At 34.7% G+C, this 27,750-nt stretch overlaps 1 protein-coding gene across 1 annotated transcript; it reads right to left on the bottom strand.

Annotated features, from left to right (window-relative positions):
- Nucleotides 1-181: 181 nt before the first annotated feature.
- Nucleotides 182-27,424, bottom strand: LOC124412862 (activating transcription factor 3-like). Its single transcript, XM_046893032.1, has 4 exons — nt 27,295-27,424; nt 8,348-8,630; nt 5,863-6,002; nt 182-4,398 (listed from the first exon to the last, which is right to left on the bottom strand). Exons 2-4 carry the CDS (start codon nt 8,583-8,585, stop codon nt 3,958-3,960), a joined length of 819 nt encoding a protein of 272 aa, XP_046748988.1. The 5' UTR covers nt 8,586-8,630; nt 27,295-27,424; the 3' UTR covers nt 182-3,957.
- Between the last annotated feature and the right edge of the window lie 326 nt (nt 27,425-27,750).

Below are 27,750 nucleotides of genomic sequence, written 5' to 3'. Positions count from 1 at the left end.
ATAAATATCAATTCAGCCACTTTATCCGATCGATGAAAATAAAAATTGGTATTAAATATTTTTGTGATAGAAAAAAAATATATATATATAATATGTAATATAAATCATACTTATAACTAATGTGCATTGCGTATCACGCTGGCAGTATGCTGTGAACAAATATCTCAGGGGGTTATTTTTCTTTATATTCCTTTCATTAAATTTATTTCATCAAATCGAATAAAAGGTTTGGCAATTTATAGATTATATTAGACGAAGTTTAAAGCTAGGAAGCATTAAAAAACAAAAACATATTTGAGACTCTTGACATACGTGGAGATTTCCTTTAAGGAAAAATAAGCTATCTCCAAATAGTTATCAAATCTCCTGCTAAAGGCAATGCAACGTCATTTAGAACATTGATAAAATTGAAGGTAAAAATTTTCAATCTACCATTAAATGGTTATAACATTTGACGGAAGCATCCAGTCCTTGGACTTTATGCGTTCGTTTATATTTTTTGTGTAAAATTTTTTCTCTACAAGCATTGCGCTAGTACGAAATTAACCAATTAATTAGGCGAATGCTCAATAATCATTATTTAAAGTCTGTTTGTAACTCGTAACATATTTTCTCCGTAAATATATCTTTAAAAAAAAACACATATGCAAATAATGGTGTTTGAACATTGAATAGAAAATCTCGTGAGAGCAAGAGTGACAAATTCTTGATCGTGACAACATGTTGAGGGTATTTGAATTGATGTCATAAACGATGAATGTACCTCGTACAAATCAAAGAAATAATGCCAAATCTTTCTTTAAACATTCGAATGTATATATATTATACATGTAGCAAAATTAGTAAGGGACAAGGGTTAAACCAGCTGAAATCTGTTCGCGTTACAGACACATTTTAAAAAAAGGTAACTGCTACCCACGGTAATAATGAGGTATATCGTTAGGCACGTGGTTCTCTTAACATTTAATCAAATCGGTAAATGTTCACTGATTATCGACAGGTTATAAAATACGTGTACATATATTATATAATATATTGATATACATACATTTATATGTGTGTGCATATATACACTATAATTATTAAATATTAAAATTATTGTAAGTATCTCTTGAACGCTGAATTGATTCATTAGAAAATAATTATTGAATTCAAGTGTCAACAAATTTTCTATACACTGGTGTATACTTCAATAAGCTTCGATAATTGGAAACGAGAAATATATAATATATTTCGATAAAATATTGCTTGCGTGATAATTTTCTGCACAGCACTGGTACGCTTAAAACGATTGATTCCAAATTTCTCGTCTCTCTCGTACTAATTACAGCAATTCTTGTCACAGATGCGCGAATATAAAAGTAACAATCTGAAAAAAAATTTATTCCTAAAATCAACACACATACACCACAAGTATACATACATTCAAACAAGCATTCATACATAATTGAATATGAAAAGAAACATCAAAAGCTAGGCCTCTGTACGTCCGTAGAAATGCATTTTTTAGATATTGAAATATGTTAGTTTGGACCTCAACGACTCAATCCTAAAATGGATCCAAGATCCTCTTCGAATCACTCATTGCGACGCCGCATTTTAACTTGCAGCTAACATTATATTCGACTAGAGCTCACTCACCAACAATGGCATCAACGTCACACAAGCAAGATTACGTAAAATGATTACTGTGCAAGTAGAAATTATATCATTTACATATCACTACAAGTGACAAGATTCTATGAAATACATACTTATACTCGTAGTGCAAAAAAGTACGTTAGTCTTCGGTAGCCAAATAATAATATAGCACATAGTACGTAAAAGTGTGTCTGCAAATGCGGGTTTCCCTATTGAGCACGCAATTCGTAGTTTATATTCGCCCAGCAAGGCATTTGAAAATAAAAAAATTAAAATTGAAAAACAATTAGCTTTAGTTCACAAATGCGTACAATAGCCACGATGTATAGTTTTTGCAACTGTCAGACAAAAGGAAATATATTCAAATGTTATTTCAATATAATGATGATCGTAACTTCATATTCGCACATCTAAAAAACGCATTATTTTATCTACGATGTCAAAGCTTTTAGAATGTCACAGTAGATTTACTACAAAGGAATGTGTGAAAGTTCATTGCAAAAAAAAATTAACGATTCTTATAATACGAGTAAAAATAACAAGTTTTCAAACGCCATTACTGTAGTGGTAGTAATCGGAGAAAAAAAAATGCTAAAATGAATCTCGATAGTTAAAAAATATTATTATACATGAATAGTCTTACCGCTGAATCTAAGAGTATAGGGAAAGAGTGCTCGCTATTAATCTCAAATTTCGATTCATAAAATACTTATGTCACTAGTGACATCAAGTACATGAAGTTCCTATAAATCTGAATCGATACCTTTCATCTTGAAAGGACACTTGTATCTAAAGTTCGAAAATTTAGGGTCAATTTTAAAGAAAAGGAATTTGTATTTCAACAAAATAAAAGTGAGTTTGTTAGAAGCACAGGTTTTCTTCAATTTTATGAAACAAATAACAATAAGCAATTGCGTGTTGCTAGACCTCCACGCTTTGTGAGAATTGACCATAATTTCATTATTGAATAATCAGGTTGCCTTGAATCCATTAAGTTTTTTTATATTTTTTAGTCAAGGAGCACGATCCATAAAATGATTAAAGTGAAGTTTTTACTAATTAACTCATCATTTCAGAATTGTCAGACTAGTTTTGTAGATTATAAAGAACTTCATATTGGTTTCCTCTTCGTCACATAAAGTTGAATAATTTTCTTCTTACTTTTGTAAAATGAATGTACCCGAAACTTTCGAACTTCAAAAATAAAGTGATCTTTTTTGTTCATTTTACCTTTAACGGAGAAGTTATTATCAATAATTAGATATATTGAAAATCGCATTTGGCGAAACCTAAAATCGTAACATAAATCTACTTTGATCATTTTTTGTAGATACATATCGTATAAAATAACGTTTTAATATGTCAGAGTAATAATAATATTAATAATATTAATAATAACGTTTTGGCGCAACTATATCACAACTGCCGTTTTAAATTACCCCTCTTTTTACGAAATCAAAACTCTGATATCACAATATATAAGTGGTAAATCACTATTCATTCAAGTGATTCACTCAGTTATATACCTACAAAGTTTCGTCGAAAGAGTTAAAAAGTGCGCAAAACGAAGCATCGAATCCATACATATATTATAATTTATCTCTCTGTTTTTTCTTTGAAAAAACGGAGAAAGGGAAATAAAAAATTTAACCAGATATAACGGAAGCATGGCAGGAAGTTTGAACGACTTGTTAAAGTAATGCTGCAATACTCACGGAAGATATCTAATTCGTCGGTAACTAAAACTCTATATAATTTTGCAAATATATCAAAACTAAAAATATAGAATAAATTTACCATCTGACATTCACTGATTTGGTAATAACGATGTTATTTGAGACAAAAATTCGTTATAATCGTGAAAAAAAATTTATTATCTTGGCCCGCAATGCAATACTACGATTTTTCAGTTTTCGAAACTGTCTTCTTATCTTTGTCAGCATTAAAGAAAAATTAATGTTCGTATATTCTGCACGTAATAGATACATAAAAATTACTTGGCTTTTGAAGCATTAAACGGTTTGAACTTTGTTAAAATCGTTAGAACGCTCAATCAAGCAGTATAGACATTCTCATGGAAATAATTATTTTTCTTCTCGATTACAATAAAGATCCCACCGCAATTGATCGACCGAATGCAATAACAAAAATCAATTTCACTTTTCCGTTTGTGAGATCATACGACAATCTGCAGTAATTTGATGGGGCAATTTCAGCCGGTAAAGAAGTACATACATGTCGCCTTAATGCATGTATTTTTTCCTAGTATATACGCAGCACTCTCCCCAAGGTACGTGGACACGCTATACTCTTGGACTAAACCGTACAACCGGCATCCGACGTAGGTATATAAGGACTGTTTTGCCGGTAAAAATCCTGCCCAGAGTTTTCATACCCTTCAACTTTTACGGGGTAATCCGTGACGCAGTTTTGAGGTTGATTCAAGGTGGATTGGGCGAAATTTTCTTGGTAACTGGGCAGAGGTAAGGGTTCGGTAAATTGTTGAAACGAACTTTCGTTAGCACCACCTTGTTTCAGACACGTTGGACTGTGAACGCTCAGCATTTCCACTAACCGGCGCCTCTGCGTCTCAAGTTCCTGTATCTGTGATTTTAAATCGTGATTTTGGGTCTCTAATTCCTCCGATTCTTGGACGAGTATCACCGTTTTCTCACGCTTTTTTAGCCGACATTTCGTCGCTGCTATTTTATTGCGCTCTCGCCTTCTTCTACGCCGCTCTTCGTCCTCCGGTGTTAACTATTACAGACAAAAAATAAGATTGTCATTATAATCAGAACTGATAACAAATCGATTTTTTACTGTCAATTAAGCACTTTATACAGCGAGAAAAATTTCATTGGTTACACTAACTAAAATTTTTTTAAGAAAATTGGTATCGTTACAATAACAGTTTAAATATTGTTGTAGGAATTGCAAGTAAATGTAGTATAAGCAACTATTTAGTGTGATTATAGTTGGCAATACTACATTCCCTGGTATAGCAATGTTAAGTCTATTTCATCGGTTGACTATTTTCTTTCTAGTTAAATAAGGCCCTAACATTAATTTATTGTTGCACCAACGTCAAATTATTGCAATTTTTACCAGAAAATACAGTGCGATTAACAATAATGAACAAAAATAATAACATGTGTTACATTTCTTGGTTACTGCAGAACTACATACATACATATAAGTTCATTTTAATCTTACATTTTTTTTTTTGCCTCTTACCTGAAAACTCGTTGCTAAACTCAGGAGAAAGAAATCTCGTTGAAGCGCAGAGCATGAAAAAAAATATTTAGAGGTCACTACCAATTATTGAAATATTTTTTTATTTATTATTATGTGTAAAGCTTACGGACTTATATATATGTATAGTATAAAAAGTTCTTGTTACCGAAAGAGAAGTATCACATCACCTCAATGTCCACATTTTGTTTTCTACACTGATTTTTATGAACAATCATTAATTGAACCACGATATGAAAAAATAAAACTATCCACTTTTTTAAATTATTTTATTTTTTTCGTATTGCGGTTCAATTAATCATTCGTCATAAAAATCAGTACTGAAAACGAAATAGGGACATTAAAGTGATGTGACATTCCTCTTTTGGTAGCAAAAACTGTTTATACTATGTATACGTATATAAGTCCGTAAGGTGTACACATAAATAAATAAAATATATTTCAATAATTAATAGCGACCTCTAAATATTTTTTGTTAGTACTCATCTTTCAGGAAAATCTATTTTCAAGTATTTTGTAACACTTACTCTGATGGGAGACAAAAATGAAATTCAATTTCTATATAAAAAATAAGAAATCACGATAATTAATTTATTCCTATCGATATATATTCAACCATCGGTAACGACCTTGGAATAAGCTGTTTATCCTGGTCCTTCAGGGCAAAAAAAAAAATTTATTCCAAGTGAACTACCCTTAAACGATATCTGACTCATTTACAACAATTATTAACATTTTTTACCTTTTTGACCTTCGATAGCGATACCCATTTCACTACATAATTTTTTTATTCTCTGTGCTTCAACGAGATTTCTTTTTTTCTCAATTTGACGTGGAGTTTTCAGGCAAGAGGCAAAAAGAAACACATATAAAATGAACCACCTTACTGTATAGTAACAACAACAAACAATTTCTCATTGTGTATTGACACACAATTTAATGAAATTTGTTAATAGATATGTCACTTACTCCACCACCACGACCGCTAGTGCTACTTCCTTCGTCATCTTCTTCATCGTCTGCACTACCATCTTCTTTTCTCGATTTTTTCCTGCCCTCGTCCCCGCTACCATTGGCCCGTCTTTTCGTTTGTAACGTCAACTTTAGACCTACAAGATAAAAAATAAAAATAAAAATCGATTTTAGTGATATGGAGCTATATCGTATTCCTGACAGGTATAGGAGTGTGTAGTGTGTAAAGATTTAATATATCGCAATTTCTCGATACATAATCGAGAGATGTATAATTTTCATAAAATGTTAAACTACTATCTAAAAACTAAAATACACATAGGTATAATATACTGTGTGTTTATGAGGAAAGTGCGCACCTTATGCGCGTGCGTCAAGTCGTTCGAATTTTATTGGCCGACAGTTACCGCCTGATTGAGCATCTGACCAATCGCGACTGTCAGAAAATGTCCCTAGGAGCCCATAGCTAACAGCTAACGGTGGTCTCCTAGGGACATTTTCTGACAGTCGCAATTGCTCAGCTGCTCAATCAGGCGGTAACTGTTAGCCAATACGATTCGAACGACTTAACGCGAGCGCATAAGGTGCGCACTTGCCTCGTGGACACACGGTATATTGCAGTGTATTGTAAGGGGGCTCTAAATCCGTACTTTCACATGATTAATTCGCAAATAAATTTATAACTAATATTGCAGAAAAATTCCTAATTTGTCGATTGATCAATAGTATGTCAATAAGTACAACCTACACGCTATGTATGCCACTATTATCATAAAGCTGCACTGTTTCTCTTGACCTTTCATTGCTGATTTCTCACGACGCGCGAGGTGTTTGTCAATACTTGAAAAAATGGAACAAAAAATATCCTATACGGATTGAAAAAAAATTTAGCCTAGTAGAAAGGTACCTAATTCAATTTCACCTTGAATACTATACAAACAAGATTAATGTACCCATATACATACGGCGTGTATATTACGTTAATAATTGTGGTTTTTGTGCGCGCTGTCACTGCTGATGAATCGCTTCGTCTTTGTCCCGTTCTTTGTATACAAGAACCAGCGTATAACGTACGTATACGTTTTAAACTGTATAAACTGCGACTAATTCGAAAGAAAAGATAATTAACACTCGCAATTTTTGTCAAACAAAACGATTATGCACAAGCAATTCCGAGGATGCCCTCGATAAACTTTTGACAAAATAAAACCGCAGCCTGTGATGTGCATGCACCGAATAATGCCAATCAATTGGCGGCGTGAAAGAAGTTTATCCTGTTACAATTGACCCCGAATTAACGATTTCTAAATATTTCTCGTACGTGGTACGTCAAGAAAATTTAAGGTGTAATGTACCATCAACAAATGGAATGTAAGATCTAAGAAATCGATTAATTTCAAATTATCGACGTAGATTGTTCCCAGGTCAAGAATTGATGTTCGACAAAATCGGTTTTTGAATAAGTACTAAGAAGAATTACATCCATCGCAGTTTCAAATCTTGACTGCATGCTTAATATTTTATACGCATAATAGATCGATATAATATCAGAATCATAACAGTTGCAGCCGAATAAAAAATCGTTTTTGTCGGAGGGAGGGCAGAAACTATTATTTACAGATTCGGTTGAATACATTTTATTTATGGTAATTCCGGGTGAGATGGCCCACACATCACAGTATTCGAAAATGTCCTCATGACGTCAGAACCTGGTTTTCGGCGCCATTTCACGATCACATAACCTAAGTTCTTCATTTTAATCGAGGCAAATCTTAATTATTGAGGTTTCAAATTACACATGTCACATAAATTAATTAAACATAATCAATAATATACCTTTTCTACCATTCACACGCGGAAAAAATACGGTCAACGGTCAAATGTCAGCCTGGTTGCATTTATTACATTTTCTTCTACCAGATGGCGCATTGCAGTGACAGTCCCAATAGTCCAATGCAGTTAAACTACACAAGAAACTATACTGTGAGCCATCTCTTACCTACGGCCATCTCACCCGGAATTACCCTATCACGTTGGCAATGGTAAGTAATTGATTTTACACTATTATTTTTGTAACCATCAGTCCATATGTTCGCTTATGGCTCCAGAACTTCTGAACCCGTTTCGATGTTTCTTTTTTTTTGTATGGATAGTTACACCGTCTGGCCAGGTTTTAGGCTATATTTCATTACAACCGATGAACATGCAGTTTTGGAGATATTACAACGATATTTGTAAGGCAGGTCGAAACGAGATCACACGCTTGAACGTTGGCTAAACTCTTAGATAAAAAAAAGTTATGTTCAAGATCAGTTTTCAAGGTCTCGGGGAGCTTTAGATAAGAATCCGCTAGTGTATATGGCTATGTCTAATGGTTATGCTAGTAAAGAGTATCCTTCAGCCAAGGTGTAACCACCTAATTATTTACGCATTAATTAAGTAAAAGTAAAATGTAAAACACGGAGGGTGTATGAGGGTGTACCTTCTTTAATGAGTTGGCTACAGGTGTGCTGAACGCTTGGAGGGCTCGGTTCATTGCTGCTGCTAGAATCCGCCCTCTCGCGGTTTCGCTCGTGTGGATAACCCTCGAAGGGATTGGTCATGGCGATTAGAGAATTCAAAATTTCTGGTGTCCTTGGCGTGACCTCGGCCGCCGCGACGCCAAGCAGACCTGCAGCTGCGGCGGGGCTGGGATTCACATTCACGTTCAAGTTATACATTTTTCTTTTTTTCTCTCCTCCTTACAGCGGCTTCTCACATTTAATCTGAAATGAAAAAGAAGAAAAACCGACGTTAAAATTAATGTAGACCAAATGTAACCTCTCGCAACAGGCGTTCAATCGGTAAAAACGCATTGCGTCTACGCAGTCTGACCAACACAAACCGGGATTATCAAAAACCCGAAGCTGGGCTTGTGAATCGCAACCATAATTCATAAACAACGTATCTCAATACTTCGGATTCCGATTCTCTCAATCGGTAACATACACATGGAACCTGTAAGTAATCGAAAAATATTCACGAGGAACGTCTAAGAGCCGCAGGTCGTGAAAGACACGATGGCATAAGAATATGTATAAGGTATACCTCAATACTAGCCTGGAATCGTTTGCATAATACACGTGTATAAACGTTTATTGATGTGTGAGTCGGCATGCATGTGTAGCTCGTGTATCTACATCTGTACACAAAACAAGCAGAACACAGAGATTCAGGCGGACTCGACGATCGCATCCGTGCCTGCCAGCTAGTCTGTCTGCTCCCAGCGCGGTCGGTATCTCAAGGACAAAACGTCTATCAATTTGCATTTTTGTGCATATTTTATCAATTGTCCCGTGACGCTGTTGTGTATTATAATAAAATGTTCCAGCGCTGCTTCGTTGATTTTGGAAGGACCGGATCCCAATTTGGAGAAAGGGGATGCATATCACGAAAAATTAATTATCACTTGTGTACACAATACTAATAGGTATATCTACACGCGTTGTTGTTCTCTTACGTTAGAGTACCTATAGACTTTGGAGTTGCGTGATGCTGCACGAGAGGAAAAAATACACTTTATGAATATTGAATATATTATGGAGATAGTAGTAGATGCAACACTGTTGTATAGATTTTGGCACGTATTTCGGATAGGAAATTTATTAATATCCGAGGTATGTATAGTAGTACAGAAAAGACTAAGGAGGAGAAAAAGTAAAAAAAAAACAAAGTACTTTTGGCCCATCGCTGACGCACGCATGCGGCTCTTGGTTACGCAGCTCTACATGTCAAACTGTAAGATAATCGTTCAAAAGTTTCAAACGCGAGACACATTTATAATATTTATGTTACGAGTGCGGCATCTGTCAATTCGTTCTTCAGAGCTGAGGGATATTCTCGTGCGTTTCGCGAGCCCATCAACTATAACAATAAGCGAATATTTCAACAACAAGAATAATAAACACATTGCACATATTATATTATATCATATCCATGTTGGATTTTAAATATACTGCATATCCGTATAGATATAATGATTATAACGGCACTTGCTCAAAAAATATATCTATAGGTATTATACCTAACACATATACCGTGTGTTCGTGAGGAAAGTGCGGACTTTATGCGCGTGCGTCAAGGCGTTCGAATTTTATTGGCTGACAGTTGCAACCTGATTGAGCACCCGACGCAATTATACCAATTTCGACTGTCAGAAAATATCCCTAGGAGCCCACAGCTAACGGTAGGCTGCTCCTAAGGGCATTTTCTGTCGGTCGCGATTGGTATTGCCTCAGCTGCTCAATCAGGCGGTAACTATTGGCCAATAAAATTCGAACGATTTGACGCAGGCGCATAAAGTACGCACTTTCCTCACGGACACACGGTATAATACCTACGTTCATGTATACAATGGTATTGCTGCTCTCGAAGGCGATGAATGCTATGGGAGTACATAATCGTGCAGTGATGTATAGACACATTCACGTATTTCTCTATATGTATACGCATGTATTAAATGTATATACTGATCGACATAATGTAGCGATGCTAATATAAAGTCGCGCGCGGTATAGAATTTCATCAATATTTTCCATGGGAATCTGTACTTAAATACACATGGGTTTAAGTGTATATATTTGTAGCAGCACACTGATCACGACAATTACATTGTGATAATGTACGAAAACATTACGCGGCTAAGTGCAGACAATTAGATCCGAAAGAAATGAGTTCCCCGGTGAGTTGTCTTCTCCATTTATAATTACTAAATATGCGCAGGTGAAGTGACTGCTTTCACAATGACCCATGTTATACGATATCTTACGTTTAGGCGTCGTTAGAATCGTTAGAATTTGACTTGAACAAGTAAGAAAAGAAAAAATGTACAGAGTCGGCCTGCACATGCCGATAATTTTCTGAAAAACTTGCCAAGATCTGAATACAGTTTATTGATAATCAGGATCGTTTTTCCTATACATGCAATATGGTAGAAGTTTTTTCTTAGCTCAAAAATAACTCAAAAATATATTGTGAATTAAATTTTGAGTAAATTCGAGTATTTATATACTTAAATCGCTGCGTGTGGTCTTGCAAAAAATTTTCCCGTCGAAAAGTTGTACCACAGTCATGGGCCACCAACGAAGCATGAATGCCGACGTGTGCTCGCGTTGGAAATAGTACTTGACGAATGTGAGCTGTCGTTCGTCGATGAAAACCGACGTGAAAAAAACCAAACTCAAAGAAAATCGTCACGTCTTTCTTCCAACTCTATTTACTGCAGCCACACGCGTATTCCACATACTGTAGCTTTTTACTGACCGCGTTAAATGTCATGTCTCATTTTGTCAATAATTATCATATCTTGTGCATCGTTGATTCAAAAATTTGTACCGAGTGCAATTTCATGCAAACAATGCCGAACACAAATAGCAAAAAAAAAAAAAAAAATGCATGAAAAAATAACTCCAGAAAATGTATTTCTATCATTCAGTTACCAGTTCTTTCAGGAATACATTTTCTGACGTTATTCTAGCATAATGAAATAAAAAAGTTTTTGGATACTTCTGTCCAGCAGTGCGTAATTGTATAGAAGTACCCTATGTGCGGTATTTTATCGAGTGCAGTGATGCATAGGCTCTGATAATTAATAGACAAAATAAGTGATATTTTACTCGGTCGGTAAGTATTGCTCGCGAATTTGACAAAACATTGAATTGCACGCAGCATATTCGAGATTGAACTCCAATCATTTGATTTTTATTACCGAACAAGATATTTTATATGAAATTATTCGGAATTAGCCAATTGAAGAATAGTGAAAAATCTATAATAAATCATATGGTGTGTTCAAAATTTTGTCCTGTGAATTTCTGGACACATAGAACATCATTGTTTTTCGAATTTTTGATCTGCCGATGGCAGAGCTAGAAAGTTGTTAACTTTATTGGAACCTTCTATATCAATGCGCATATTCATTAATAATATTATGCCAGGTGTAGAATGTAGGTAAAGCATTGTGTCGATGATGGCAGGGAGTGTAAAAAAATGTAAAAAGCAACTTTTTGTTACCTCATGCAATCCAACGAACCAACTTCATATGCTGCATGGGTATTTCATAATAGTACGTAACAACAAAATTATCACCTCGTTCCGTATTCAAGCCGAAGGGCCTTCTTTGGCTAACAACGGCACACAAAACACACACACACACACACGCACGCACACACAACTTCGTATCTGTTTAACGCGCCGCGTTCTCGATCACGGCATTATACCTGCACCAACGCTTTACACGAGGATCAATTTATACATTCATACACACCTATAATAACGTGTAAGCCACACATCAGCGCGGGCGCATAAAAGGGCCTTACTTCTAGCAAACGTAGGTATGTATGTACACGAGGCCTGTAACTAGGTTCGTGCATGTATACCTAGTGACCTATATACAAGCGTGGTCCACGATACACATGTAAGCGTAAAAGTATATAAACTGTAAAGCAATACCCGCCAGTTTTCGTGACGATCATAAGCGATGGGACCGAACGAGGTTTGGAACTTGTTTGAAAATATGTATACAAGTAATAGTAATAATGATGATGATGATGATGATGATAAGTACTATCTTTCGATGACTATTTCTCAATGCCAACAATCAAAGGCGTATCGAATAAGATTTTGTTCATTTTTCTGTCTGATGGAATGTGAAGGAGAAAATGCTTCTGTTGTATTCATGCAGAGAACGATGATCGATAGTTTATAAATGTGGCGAACATCTTGTCTGGTTTTGTAGTTTATCTTACATTAGTGAAACGAATTTCAAATTATAGTTTGCATGATGCGTTTGTTCGTGTCCATTGATCGTTTTTAAGGCTGCAGCAAGAGAGCTAGCCGCTCGTCAAGGATTATAAATAGAAATCGTTTGATTTTGACGTATGGGTTCAGACGCTTTGGTATTTGATACGGCAACCAATCGTTACCGAGAATATCTTGTGTAACGAAGCTTGACGCATGTGTGTGTGTGTGTCTCGAAATGTAACTGGACGTACGGACGAGAAAATTTTTTAGAAATTTGACCAAAAGCCGAATTCGAATCTGCAGTATTTCAGGCTGTAGATTGATAAAAAATTATATACAACAGACCAATAAACTCCATACGCTTGTTATTTCTTCTCTTTAAGTAATTGTACTTGGGTATAAGTAAATAACGCTCCGCGTTATTAACATATGATGGATACAGAAAGGCTCATTGCATTACTTCCGCATATTTCAAACGCTATTGATTTGTACAGTAATATTGCGATATGGAGGAATTTTCGTTTAACGAATGCGAGGAAATCATACGAGTCATTGAATGAATAGTACATTGTGAAGTACATACAACGAGAAATGACTTGGCAACTTATTTTTCAGTTGAAAAATAACGCTTCAAGAGAACCGTTTTTTAATTGAATGACGATGTACCAAATTAAAGAACGAATCAAAGGTAATTAGATGTAATAACGTAGTTTGTTCAATTATAAATTAAAGTAAGAAATTCAAACTACGGATAGACTGTACACACGTAAACCGATATAAGCACGTAGCATATCATGATGCATTATGTATGCGAGGTAATCGGTTTGTCCGAATACAATATTTTATCGATACTAAAATATCTTGATCGTATCGTTAGAGATATATAAAGTATAAATTGAACCTTACGAGTACAGAAAACAAGCAAACACACCTACGAAATACTGATTAACAAGTATTTTCCATTTTACTGATAGCTCGTTAAGCGTATACCTATGTATACTACTTACGTTCTATACACATATGTCATGTATGTACACGTGCATATACCTATAGACATACCGTTCGATAACTAGAATGAGGTGTTCAAACGTATTTCCAAGGACACCAAATTCCGTTGGATCTTGTTATTGATGCTGTTATTTCCGTGCACAAATGCGCAAATCCCAACATTTAGATAACTAACAAGCATTTATCGGTACCTTGTAGCAATGAGGATATAGAAAGAAAGAAATTGAAAAATCAATTTGTGAAATGTCAGAACGACGTGCAACTATTTTGCGATATTCTAAAAATTAATTTACCAAAGAACAAAGATAGTTTGTTGCTGCTAACGTATCACACGTATTTAGCGAGCAAGGGTAAATAAAATATACAAAAAATAATGGTAAGTAAACAAATAAATCATTTATCAAAACATGTACTATTTTAGCTGTGTTGCAATAAAAATTGATTTATATACTTGCATATATACCTATATGTATACGTCGAGGCTGCACCTGTACATCGGCATTCTTTATAAATAATTTTGTAACGACTTTCGCGTACGGGAATGACATTAAGATTCAAGATTCTTGCAGATTCTTGAAGGCGAACCGATCTTCAGCAGTATATGTATGGTATGTAAGTACATACCTATATGCCTATGTAATAAAACTGTAACGTGCGGGAAAGTTACACAACCGCGGGAGACCATCTGGTCACAAAATTTTTATCATGCTCTTTGGTCCACTCGACAACGACGAGGCTGCATCGAGATAGTTTAAGACTAAGGCTCGACTCCATAACGCACGATTCGTAGAGTCTTTTCAGTCTGCGCAAAGTTTGGCAGCATTTGTAGTGTCTATTGTTAAAAAGAAGGAATTTTTTATCTGTAAAAAAAATTTTTAGAATTGGCTGAATTATATTACGAAATTTTACACGTACATACAAATGTGTTGCGTTTTCAATCCGAACGTAGTGAAAAAAAATTCAACGACCGAAGGTTCGTGTATAGAATGAAGTCTTTTTTAGAATAGTCTAAAGACCTCTAAGAATTTTTTTTTTTTTTTTTTTTTTTTTCTATTTAGACTTTATGTGAAAATTTTTGTAATTTCACGCAATATTTTTCTAGTATTTTTATTGGATTTTTTCAAAGTGACCTGAAGTTTTGAAGTTCATTCGCTTCGCGAATATCGAGCGATCATTGTGACGTTGAAAAAAAAATACTGATGGTGTGTAGTTAGTTGGTGATGGTTCGATTCACTGTATGAAACTCCCATATCCATGCGACCGAAATTTCCGAGTTTTATAAATTTTATTCCATCTCTTTCTGCCGTTCAAAGACACAATTTTTCCCCGACTATTCTAGTACAAATATTATGAAACGTCTTGGAAGACTTCAATTTTCAAACCTCTGTCGAAGCGCTGACTTTGGGTATAAATAACACCGCGTTTTGCGGTATACGATTGACTAATGCAGTAGATTTTCAGATTTTGTTTTTCTGCCTTTTATTTCCTGCAGACTACAACGACGATTTTAGAATTGCCTTCATTTTCCCAGACGACACGAAGCGTCTGTGACAATTCGCTAATTAGTTCAAATATCCATATTTCATTAACCCCTCCGATTTTGGTTCGAATCTTTTTTCTCCTAACGGATAAATGCCATAAATATACTTACTAAAATTTCTCTCAAGTTAAAAACCTCATCAGACCTAACCAGGTAAATAATAAAATAATTTTTCACAAGTAATTCAAATCCAAAATAGTATAAAAAATAATAGGTTTGTTTTCCTTAATGAGCGAAAACTAGACAGAGAGACTTAGATACGGCCATATTGCATTTGCGGTGATTGTATAGTAAGGCGCGAAAGAAAACCTTGTCAGAAAGGTGCAACGATATACGAGAATAGCTATAAGAGAATGTTACATGTACAAGTGTAAAATAGGTGAATAAATATACACGGTATATTGTAAATATACACCAACTCCAATTTCATACGCTATATATATGTATAGATGGCATACAAGATTCATTGAAAACGACGCTTATAGGTGCGGTTTATATTGTTATAAATGTATACATATGTATGTATGTACATACGTACCACAATACACATAGTAAATAATATACGCCTGCACGGATGTATACCTACACAGTGTACCAAATATTCTTCGGTGTTTTATTCCCGCACGTATATTGTATATTATATATATATATATATACATACATCGCACGCGATTTCCTCGTCTCTATGTTTGGTGTTCGTAAAATTTATGTTTCCTGCCAGAACCGCGCGCAGCTCGCGCGCACAATACACCTATGCATGCGCTTCGCGACAAGCGAGAAGGCATCGCGCGCAGCGTTTGAAAGTATTCTTTCAGTGTGCGACGCTGCTTTTCGCGGGGTTTCCAAGGCGGCCGGCTACCCTCACCTTCCGTCTCCTTCTCCTTCTCCTCATACCAAAAACCTCGAAAGTAGGAAGGATCCTTTCAGAGTTCTACAGCCTTCGCCTTGGCCTCGGTTATTATCGTCTAGCTTTCACGCTGCTTTAACTTCGCAAGAGAAGAGCGAGAGGGGAGTCACGGGAAGGTTCTTTTCGATTTTGTTATATCGAAGAGGCCAAAAGATGAGACGCCACCTACCTAGATGTTGCTTCTATACACTTATTCATATTATACTTTCAGTTCTGCTTAAAGTAAACACAACCAACGGGACTTGTTCTGTTGAGGAGTCTCCACTTCTTAAAAACTGTTTCTATGCAGGGGCGTTTCATGGAGAATAAACCGATTTTGGGCCCGTTACTCTATTTTTGATTTTGTTCGCACTTTTTTAGGTCGCAGTTATAGCATCTACAAACCCTGAATTCATTTCTTTGTCTCTATCTTGATTTTTGCTGAAATCATTTTTACGTTACAAATATTGAAACCTTGTATGGTTTCACCTTTGTTTAAAATTCTTAAAGATTTAGCAAAAGTTTCTGTCTTTCTTACGGTCACTCTGTAATTGATCCCATAATGGAACGATTTTTTTTTTGTCTAACTTTGACCAGCATAAATCAGTATTTAACATTTAGAAAGTATGAAGATAATTCTAAGACATTTTCCACTCTAAGAAAAAAAATATCAAAATTATGCAGAACGACAGTAAACTGTTTTTGGAAATTATTTCAATATTTTTAGGAGATATAATCCAAACTGGATTTCAATCGATGTAACTTACCACGGTGCGTGAAAAAATGAAATAAATAAGTTATAAAGTAATTAAATCTAACACAAGGTTGAATAATTATAAAAAAAAAACTTTATTTTAATAATTTTTCAAAAATTTTAATCTTTCAGTCAGTAGGCTTGTAACTTGAAAGTGATTTCATGAACGATAGAAAAATGATGACGGTTTTAGAGATGCTGCATCTAAACAAATTTCAACAAAATTAAAAACAGCGCGGGTCAAAATTGGTTTATTTGGTACGGATTTTTCAAAAATTTCTTCAACATTTTGCTTTTGCTCATCTGATTCGAATAGCGAATATTTAATTAACTCATCTTCTAAACTTTATCTTCCAAGTCCAATTTACAAGTTATATCAACGGCCTAGATGGCCGTTACAAATTAGTACAAATATAATTCAAACATGTCAATTGATAAGCATTTTTATTGTTAATTTACGTTTTTGGAGGATACGAGTTGAAGCAATTATTCGGTCTTATAAGCATCGTCACGAGTCTCTCGACAAGTTTGCACGAATCAGCGAATCGTAACTCTATTTTAAGGTAGTTCTTTCGTCAATCCAAAGTCCTAAGCCATAATTGAGACTTGGGCTGATTTTTTCAAAGGAATGAAGTGAATTTCCTCGTTAAATATCAGGCCAGATTACTGGCCAAAAACGCGAATTCGAACTTTTTGAAAGTTGTATTTTTGATAATAATTTATTACGTACGCGTACTAATGTTTTATTAATAAAATTATAATAAACTATCCTCCAAAATGTTTTCAAAATTCATGAATTTTATTATCGTGCATGATTTCAACAACTTTAATTCAAATTATACACTTCTTTAAAAAGAAAGTTCATTGACTCCGGAGTGACTAAAGAACCACCTTTCCTAACAATAAGATATCGCTAATAGATAATAGATAAGACTAATAGATTTGAAAAGAATCTCACTTTTACTGTGAAACTATTTCACTCGTGTGTAGCAAACTTGGTCTATCCAAAAAGTTCTAGTTAATATTAATCAAAAATTAAATGTAGAACTATTAGATTCAAAATGGCGGACAGTAAAAGAATTATTATATTGAATTAGCCAGAAAAAAATATGAAAAATTGACGTCGACTTCGATATCGATATGTGTTCTAGCGAATTTTGCGGTATCGAGATACCTTGTGTGCCCAAAAGTTGAAAGTTTCGTGTAAAAATTAACACGTTTTCAAGTTTGACCTTAGATCGCGGATCCGTGTAAATATTCTTTGAAAAGTGTTACATCTTATAAGTAATATCAATAATTCAGAAATTTTTACACAGTTCATAAATCGGTGTTGACACGCTAAATATAACCGTCAAATGTGCCGCCATAAAATCCGGAAGTCGGATATAGAAATTCGTGACATTTTCAAAATTCTTCCAGATTTTTTTTACGCATCAAAAAAAGCCTCGAAATCAACGTAATTATTTTCTACTCAGACAGACATGTTGCTTCACTTTCAACAAGTTACATATCACACTTGCAGACACTATCATAAAAATTCATGAAATTCAATCGAGTTTAATGCCCGAACCCGCATCTCCGTGTCCCGTCTCATACGGGCATAAAATTCATTTATCCGGTGACACGAAATTTATAATCGTCAAGATATTCAAGTCTTTATTTTACCTTACGGCCGAGAAATATATATAGCTGCATGCTTAATTACATAATTATCTAATTAAGGAGTGAAGCAACCTATATATGAAATAGTACTCGTGATATGTCGACCAAACTCAAGAATGCTTATTATTTTCATGATACACACTCGCGAATATATGTATAATATGTTCCTTGCAAAAGCTTCAAGATAATTAAACAAATTCGGAGAGTCACCATTGAAATGCGAGGAAAAATTAGGAACCAAAATTTTTGCCATGGGAATAATTCAAAGAAATTTCCTAATATTTACACTGCGGGTACTACTTGATAAATAAACGGCAGACAATAATTCTCTGTATAATATATTCTCCCAAAATTTTCACATCATGTATAACGTACGTATAACTTGGCAAACGAATGTAGCATAGAAGACACAGTATATAAAGTTAACACGTTTAAAGTAAGCTTATACATATTACCCAGCAAGTTTTATTTATTTATATTTATTTATCTATCTACGTTTCGTTTGCATACGAACAACGGCTAACTTTTTCCTGTAACCTTTGCCAGATTAGCACATGAGTCAACGTCGATTGGATTTGCACATTCATTCAATCACCGCCGATATTCTCATTATTATTATTATTATTATTATTATTATTATTATCATCATCATCGTCATCATCATCATTATTATTATTATTAAGTAGATTACTTGGCTGATGAATAATCGATTTGTAGACTTCACTCCTATAATACAACGTATTACAATATGTGTAGTAAGAAAAAATGTATTTAATTAGGGTGGCCATTAAAAATAAAGTTCATGATCCAACTTGAAAGATTTTAAGTTCACCTTGAAAGAAAAAAGATCCTGAAAGTTGCGCTATCTCATTATTAAGGGTCGCCGGCAGGTTTTTAAAATAATTTTTTTCTATTTCTTATTTTATTCCAACTATTTTCATTTGTCAAATTTTTATTCTAGTCCTCCTTAAAAAATTTTATTCACCAATTACTAGGCTATTTTTTTTTTTTTTTTTTTTTTCATATATACGCCATGTTGTTTATTCCATCATGAAAAATTGAAAATGTTTGAATAAAAAGTATTTTTGATCCTAGATTTATTTGTTTAGTGCTTAATAATTTTTTTCTTTTTTTTTTGATTCGTTATAAAATTCGAAAAAAATCGGTGTCCGAGAAAAAATGAAATCTCATTTTATAAGGAAAACTGATGAAAAAAAAAAAATTATTTTAAAAATATGCCGACACCCCTTAATAGTGAGATAGAGCATTGAAACTTTTATGATTTTTTTTTTTCCTTTCTTCAAAGTGAACTCGAGATTTTTCAAGTTAGAGCATGAACTTTTTTTTTCACAGCTGCCCTACTGTACATAAAACGCAAGATACGATCAATTCGTAATATACGATACGTACATATACAGTTGGATGATTTTTCTTTTCTCACGGCTAAAATCGGGGTCATTTTTAATTTCGTCAAAAAAAAAAAAAAAACAAATTTCGCACGGCCACGGCGATGACGCAATCGTACTGACGATAAATTGAATTGCATACATATATTTATAATATTGGTAGGCATGTGAGTTCCAAAGAAGGATAATCTGAGAACCAGATACGCGCTTGTGATAAAATAAAGCAAGAGACAAACTGAGATCTTTCACAGCTTGAGTTGCGTGCGTGTACGTTTAATATATATATATATATATATGTATACGCATAAGAATATTTGTTGTTACAAAGCTATTGAAATAATGTCACTCCCAGCTGACAAGCCTCGCTCGACAATATTGCAATAGCTGGAATTACTGGCATCACGAGTTAAATACTACAAATACTGTAATCACAATAATAGCACTTGAGTTCCTCCGATTGCGGTAAAAAAAAAAAATTTGTGCGAAAATGGCATAGTGATGATACGATTCTGACAGACAAGAAGAGTGCGAATCGATTTCGTAAAATAGATAACGCGGTTGATTTGTCGATCTTATAATTAAATTGCATCCGTCACGATCGGTTCATTATGTTGCAATAATTATTCTGTAATGCGTATACAATATGGATACACATACTTAAGCACGAGATGCACGATAAGTCACGTACGTAAAAGAAAACAATCGGTAAAAAAAAAAAAAAAAACAGAAAAGAAAGGAAAAGAAACGAAACGAGAAAAACCCTGCAACTCGTACAACGTCGTGCAAATAGTTATACAAGCTTGCAATGTTGAGTACGATAATTTGTTTTTTCATGTTATATGTATATCGTATAATTTATACAATGGATTTTTAACCGAACTGTCATTCAGGAATATTTGGTAAAACTTAAAGAAGAAGAGACTAAGTGACAAAGAGAAATTGTGTGCAGTATTCATATGCATAAGAAAATACCTTTCGAGCATTTTTATTACACAATATGTACTTAGGGTGGGCCAAAAAAAAAAAAAGATACTATTTTTTTTCGTTAGTCACAATGAAAATATCGTTCAAGATACCGAAAAAATAATTCTGTAAAAGTTTCAGCCTATTTGCGATTTTCCATTTACATTTTTGTAGGAAATTTCAACGGTTTAGAAAAAAGGTCTGTTACGATTTTTTCGTAAGTCTACTGGTTCAAAAGTTGATAAAAAAAAAATATGAATTTCTTTGTATTTAAAAAAATCTTAACATTAATATTAAGAACTCAAAATTTCACAGCATTTTTTTCTTCATCATCTTGAACGATATTTTCACGGTGACTAACGAAAAAAAATGATAATTTTTTTTTTTTGGTCCACCCTAATGTACACGTATAATTTATATTTAGAAATTTTTTAATTTTAATCCGTTGTAAGAACGAAGAAGTGTTTGAAAAAAAAAATTATTTTCGCCACTCAAACGTAAAAATAGACGCATTTGGCTACCTGATGAAAACGAACAAAAGACGCTATTTCCCAATGAATAACGTTCTAGTTGAAAAATGACAAACCATTTCTTCACTAATGGGTAAAAATTGGGAAAAATAATTCGCGAATATTGGAAAAGTTGTTTGCTATTTCCCAACTATTACGTAATTTATTGAGAAATATATCGCACGCGACGAGTTGGCAATGACGATTACGAGTGAGTGTGATAATTTCACATTTTCACACTCACTAAAAATCTTCACTTTTACCCACTCGTTTCACAATGTATTATTCTCGTTTATCCTTTCTACCAAGCAAATGTAGTGTAATATTCACACAATCGCATACACGCTGCAACGTTTCCATGAAATTCATATTATCCTTGTGTATGTTTAAAATTTATTTACTTTTTTAATCAAGTCGTAATTGGTATGCCTACGTGTAAAATACATGCACGCAGTTTGATTACTCTTATTTATTTGTCTTGCTGTCCTGTATACATGGTTATACTGCAGGGGTGTGTATGTATTATACAAAAGCTCAATAGAACGCATGGACAACTCTCTTATATACAACCCGTTGACAAGACACCTGCTGGCAAACGTACGCTTGGAAGCGAAGTGTATTTTCGCAGCGTCTATTTTCAACCGAGATTTTAAAACCCCTTCTTATTTATTTCTCTTTATTTCAATACCGCGAGAGTATTCTCTTTTTGTTTTTTTTTGTTTTTTTTTTTTTCATTTACCCGAGGCACAAGAAAAGAAAAAGAAAAAAAAACTAAGGAAAATAAGAGTCAAAGAAATAACCGGTAACCGAAAACGGCAACAATTTTTTTTTTTATTCTTATATTTGCGTTGTATTAATTAAACTTGTACGAATAAGTCAAGTCAAGCTAAACTCTCGAACAATGCGATAATCTTGATGAATTTATACAATTTTTTGGCAAGTATTGGGTTTTAAAGCAAACGTTAAAATAACGTCAAGCTCACTTAATTACCTTTTGTAACGAGAACTCGACCCTTACGTATATAGTTTATTCTTCTGATTATCGTCGTTTCGCTGAACGGTGTGGTTTTTTCTCTCACTCCGTTTTATGACTGTACAGAAGCTATTATATCCTTATATTTCCTCAAGTTATCAAAAAGGAAGTGGTTTTACAAGCGGCTAACAACCGGCGGTGTTATACGGTTCGCGATTAGGATAAACCGTTTAAAGCGAGTGTGTGTAGACAGCTCGTGGTACATTCCATGCCAAATCGCCAAGCCTCTGAACCTGACAATTTCACATTTTTCAATTTTGTGATTTCCTTGTGACAGTCCTTAACTTTGGGGAAATATTGGGGGAAAAAAATAATTATTTAAGCTATTTCAAATACATCTATTATTTAAAACCTATTTTTTATTTATGTTGTGATGATTGAGATTAAATATTGAACTTCAGTTACAAGAGATGGCAAAAGCCGAAACGTGATTCCCACTTTAGTCTCAAAATCATCGATCATCGTTCTATCATGAAATGTATGTAATTTTTTACGAGATAAGAAAAAAAATTGAGATTTCTAGATAGTTTAAGCAATTTTATTTTAGTAAATGGATTTGAAAAAAAATCTTTCAACACCTTTTCTGTGGTTTCGAATGAAAACTGTCAAATATTTAAGCACGCAAAGTAGTCAGGGTACTAGGCTGGGTGATTTGGCACGGAATGCCCCATAGAGATTATGGAGTTCCATTCGGAAACAACATTCGCTTTTTCACTATCAACTGGAAATCCCGTTCTACATAGAAAAAAAAAACTCCTCGCGAAAAAATATCTCTTAAATATAATTTCAAAAAATTGCTCTCGAAATTCAAAAATTTTACCTTTCACGCTCATTTAATAACACGGACTAATTCCTTGAAGCACTTGACAGAGTTGACTTCTCTACAAAGATGGCATTCAAATTTTTCTTGTAAAACTTAAAGATGAATTTTTATACAAAATTTGATTCTCTCCAAAATGCTTTCACGATCAATTCCATATTATAAATTGTAACAATGTGTGGAGGTGAAAGAATGAAAGAAATGGAGAAAAAGTTGGAATTTCGAGAGAGAATTTAAAAAATTGCATTCAACAAATTTCCTCTCGCAAGGAATTTTTATTATTATTTTTTATTTTTATTATTTTTTTTTTTTTTTGCTACGTACAACAAATTTAAAAAAGTGTTACCTTCAGATAAAACACCCTATAACGTACACATACACCTACATACGCTGTTTTGTACAATACTTTCTGTCCGACTTACAATGAATTTCGATCCATGCCTACGTGTTATTGCATAAGCAGATGTATTCGTCCATTTTGAATTTTCGAAATAAATTATTTTCGCTTTCGCGCCGAGCGTAGCGAAATTTTACTGCGAAAAGTCGAAGTGTTCGCTGAATGTTCTTTGCTTTTTATTTATTTTTCTATTTATTCGGGCAGAATATTGGCTGAATATAAAAATTCTTGCTGGTTGAAGGTGTATAATAGTAAATATACGCGAATACATATACATGTAAAAATATCCCCTCGAGTGTTAAACCCTGGTGTTAGTGTTGAAACGATGCGTTGGAATTCAGCGCGATGCCTTAAAACATTTCTTAACACGATGCAAAAGTATACCGTCCAGCAATACTCGAATAGCAATTCAGTAAAAAGAATCTGATTTGTTTACTACCAGTGACGATGGTTTGTTAAAATTCCAAACAAAGAAAATTCGATTCTATTTTCTTTATTTCTTTTTATAAAACAGAATTTTTGCAAGTAAGTTCGTTAAATTTTCTTGTTTTTCTTGCTCTTTTGCTAATCTTTTACAAATCATTACATCTTTTCGCGTAGAATAAAATGCGAAAATAACAGAGGAATACCATTTCTTATACCGGTGTAACAAGATGAGAGGAATGTAAGGCGAAGAGAAGACAAAAAATGATCCAGTAAAGATCACACAACTTTCTGTAACTTTCCACCTTCTAAATTTGACTTGTTCTCGATTTTTGCAGCGCGATAGAGCTTTTCAACTTGCGGCTACAAATACGAATATATAAACCTAAGGCATATGTATATCAGATTTCCGGTGCCAACTATAAGCGATACCTGTAATGACTACAATATGATAATTGGATTAACTTTATGCATATATTAAAAGTAAAGTGTACGTGAGGTGAACACTTCGCGATATGAATAACAATTTTTATGTTTCATTGGTCAATATTGTTTACGAATGGAGGAAAATTGTGCGATTTTCTACCTTTATTTAATCAAATTCACCGCATATTATACATTTAAGGATGTCTAAGGAATTTCTCTATAGATGTCTCGGTTTTATTTTTTTCTCGGAAAATAATCAAGGAGAAAACAAATCAGCTTCTCAAGCCTGCTCGTCAAATGTGTTGATACCTGCTATGCATATTCTATATGCGTTGATTTTTGGTAACATTCATGAATTTTCTAATAGGCCATACAAAATTTAATATTTATATCCCATATATTATATGTGTATAATGATCTCAACGTTTAATGCTTTTTTAATTAAGTGATAGGCTAAATGAAGAATCTGCCACGACCGAGGTCTACAACAAAAGTCTCGTAAAATGAGTGCCGTTACAACAACGGTTTAAATGCTATTGGAATTACAAGAAAATGTAGTGCAAGTGACTATTCAATGTCATTGTAGTTATCCAAACTAACTTTTTTTCTCATTGAAACAACAGATCTGTTTGTTTAGTTTACTATATTTTTTTTTAGTAAATAAGGCTTTGACAGCAATTTCTTGTTGCGTCAACATCAAATTATCGTAATATAGTTACAAGACAACATGGATATGTAAGAGGCCATGATCAAAAAGAATAGTAAGACATGCTGGATTTTCTGGTTACAGCTTGTACAAAAAATATTTTCATTTTTTACCCAGCAGGATATGCTTGGTTTATGGTTAAAAAAAAATGAACATAGTTAAAAACCGTATAGTAACCACAACTAGGGATTTCTCTCTCGATGTGAATACGTCATAAAGGGGATACAGTTCCAATCAAATGTAACTCAATCCGTTATAATCTTGCCTCCAGATAAAACTTATTGCATTCGAAACATTTTCAAACTCCTCTCGCGTCATTTGAAGCCTAAGGGTTTCCACATGACATTGAATCCGAAATATGTAATTTCGCAAAAGGAATAACGATATCTGACCGAGAAAGAATGATAATGGTTGAAAATGGTAATTGCGACATCGGTGTATCCGGTTGGTAACAGTTTTTTACGTATAGGAACGTTCGATCATGGCTGCTTATTGTTTCCTCGAACTTTTGAAAAACCTACTTCTTTGGTCGCGTATTGTCCTCTAGGTACTATTTGTCGCTGTGTTGCAGGAGACAAGGAATAAAAAATTGGTGCGAATTCATACCCAGAATATTACAGCTATTGGGATTGTCACTTTCCAATGCGTCATCTGGTGGGGAAAAATCAAACTAATGTAATGAGGCATTACGATTTTTCACTTTTCACATTTCCCACCATCCGAGCACTCTGATTGGTTCGCAAAGTTTAGTCAACCAATCAGAATGCTTGGATGGTGAGAAATGTGGAATTTGAAAACCGTAATAAGTCCCCTGACCGTTGGTCGTGTTTTTTCGCGTTTGGGTGGTAGAACAGATATATCATTGATGACTTTTCATGAATTTATGTGACGTAAGGAAATTGAAGATTCAAGAATTACGAATTGTCTCCATTAAAAATTGAAAACTTAGGTTATGTGGTAATAAAATGGCGATAACAATCTGGCTCTGGCGTCATGAAGACATTTTCCAATAGTGCACGAATGTAGTGCAAGCAAGCTGATTTATTTACGCGTATTTTTAGAAGCTAGCTATTTAGAACCGACACGTCCCGATCAAACTACATACTGTTTAACACTCCACGATGTATTTGCCGGTCATTTACAGTTCGTTGCAAGCATATCGGTATAACGTGATACGCGTAATCCTATAATATACATTAATAGATACGTATATTAATGTGGCATTACAAATATGAGAAAAAAAAAACTGTTTCAGACGCTAAAAAATCCTATAAACCTAGTTACACATACGTATGTATGTACATACAATGCATTACGTAAATGTCATATATACTTGAAGTCCGCGACACAGCACGTGACTTCTCACTCCCCCCACAAAAAAGAGTACACAATACACAAGTTTGACGCGTAAAAAAAAAAAAAAAAAACGTGTATGCAGGCATTTCTGTGTCGTCGTGGGTATACCCAGTGTGTGAAACTACATGGAATCCTCGAACCCACGGGAACCCACCGCGAAGTAAGTACACACATACGTGCAACGAGGACTAACATTAAAGTTCAACACCGGACCGGCATCAGTTGTTAAAACTAAACTTGGAAGTTGTCCAAGGCCGCGGGAGAAGCTGGAAAAATATCGAAATAAAGACTCGATCGAAGAAGATATTCGTAATGTGGGAAAGCTGCTTTACCGATAATCCGTGTAACCAGTGCACTCTGGGAGCGGGAAAACCGCGATTTTCAAATCACTTGCTCCGCGTATCCAAGCCCCCCTCCCCCGTTTCGTCTGTTAAGTAAAGTTCTTCGCGTTGCTCTTAAATACAGGTGTGTAATATACGATATACACTTTTGGTCAACTGTATCACTGGTGCAGCGGGAGAAGGTGCGGAATTTAATTGGTTGGGGATTTCGACCAGCCGATAAAAGTTCTGCACAGCATCAAACACCGCACTACGTATCATAGGTAAGTATTAAAGAAACGCAACGAAGCCTCGAAGTTGTATGTATATATATATATATATATACAGTGATAGACGTCAAGCATGGGTAGCATGCGCGGTTTGTTTCGGGACGTTACATGCGCGTTCGAAAAGCATGATGTTGTAGGTTCGAATCCTACCTTCGAGCTAACTTCAAGGTATCAGACACGACCACCTTAGGCCTTCTCCCGTCGGCTGCCGGCGCACGACTGTAAAGTATTCGCGGCCGCAACCGGCCTAGATATATACAAGCTATTTTTAGCACTTGCCGTCACCAAGCGGCGACGCGATTGGCCGAAGATGGCGTACTTCTCGCCTCTGATTGGCTGGCCGCTTTTCAGGAGGGAATTGAAGCTGGGTGCGACTCGCGGACGCGACATTTGTTGACATGAAACTGTCAGGGAATTCGCGATCGGCCTCTTATTTTCTCCTCCGCTCTACGGATTGAGAACTCAAATCGCACCGATATACCGATTGCCAGCTGGGTATATGGAGCTGTTATGCATCTCGCCACCGTCGTCGCCGTTGCGGCTGCGCCACCCGCCAAAGCATCTGCGATGCTCTGCGGATCGCCTTTATGCAACGTAGCCGATTAT

This window comes from Diprion similis, chromosome 12 (genome assembly GCF_021155765.1).
Source record: "Diprion similis isolate iyDipSimi1 chromosome 12, iyDipSimi1.1, whole genome shotgun sequence".
Taxonomy (NCBI): Eukaryota; Metazoa; Arthropoda; class Insecta; order Hymenoptera; family Diprionidae; genus Diprion; species Diprion similis.
The sequence above is the reverse complement of the archived record's forward strand: the minus strand, read 5'-3'. Positions and strand labels throughout refer to the sequence as shown.

What these genes read in the sequence shown, in the direction of transcription:
- LOC124412862 (XM_046893032.1), bottom strand. Translation starts at nt 8,585, where the DNA reads ATGTATAACTTGAACGTGAATGTGAATCCCAGCCCCGCCGCAGCTGCA. An exon ending in TAGCCAACTCATTAAAGAAG is followed by an intron (nt 6,003 to 8,347) that starts GTACACCCTCAT and finishes TTTATCTTGTAG; the next exon opens with GTCTAAAGTTGACGTTACAA. An exon ending in CTAGCGGTCGTGGTGGTGGA is followed by an intron (nt 4,399 to 5,862) that starts GTAAGTGACATA and finishes TGTCTGTAATAG; the next exon opens with TTAACACCGGAGGACGAAGA.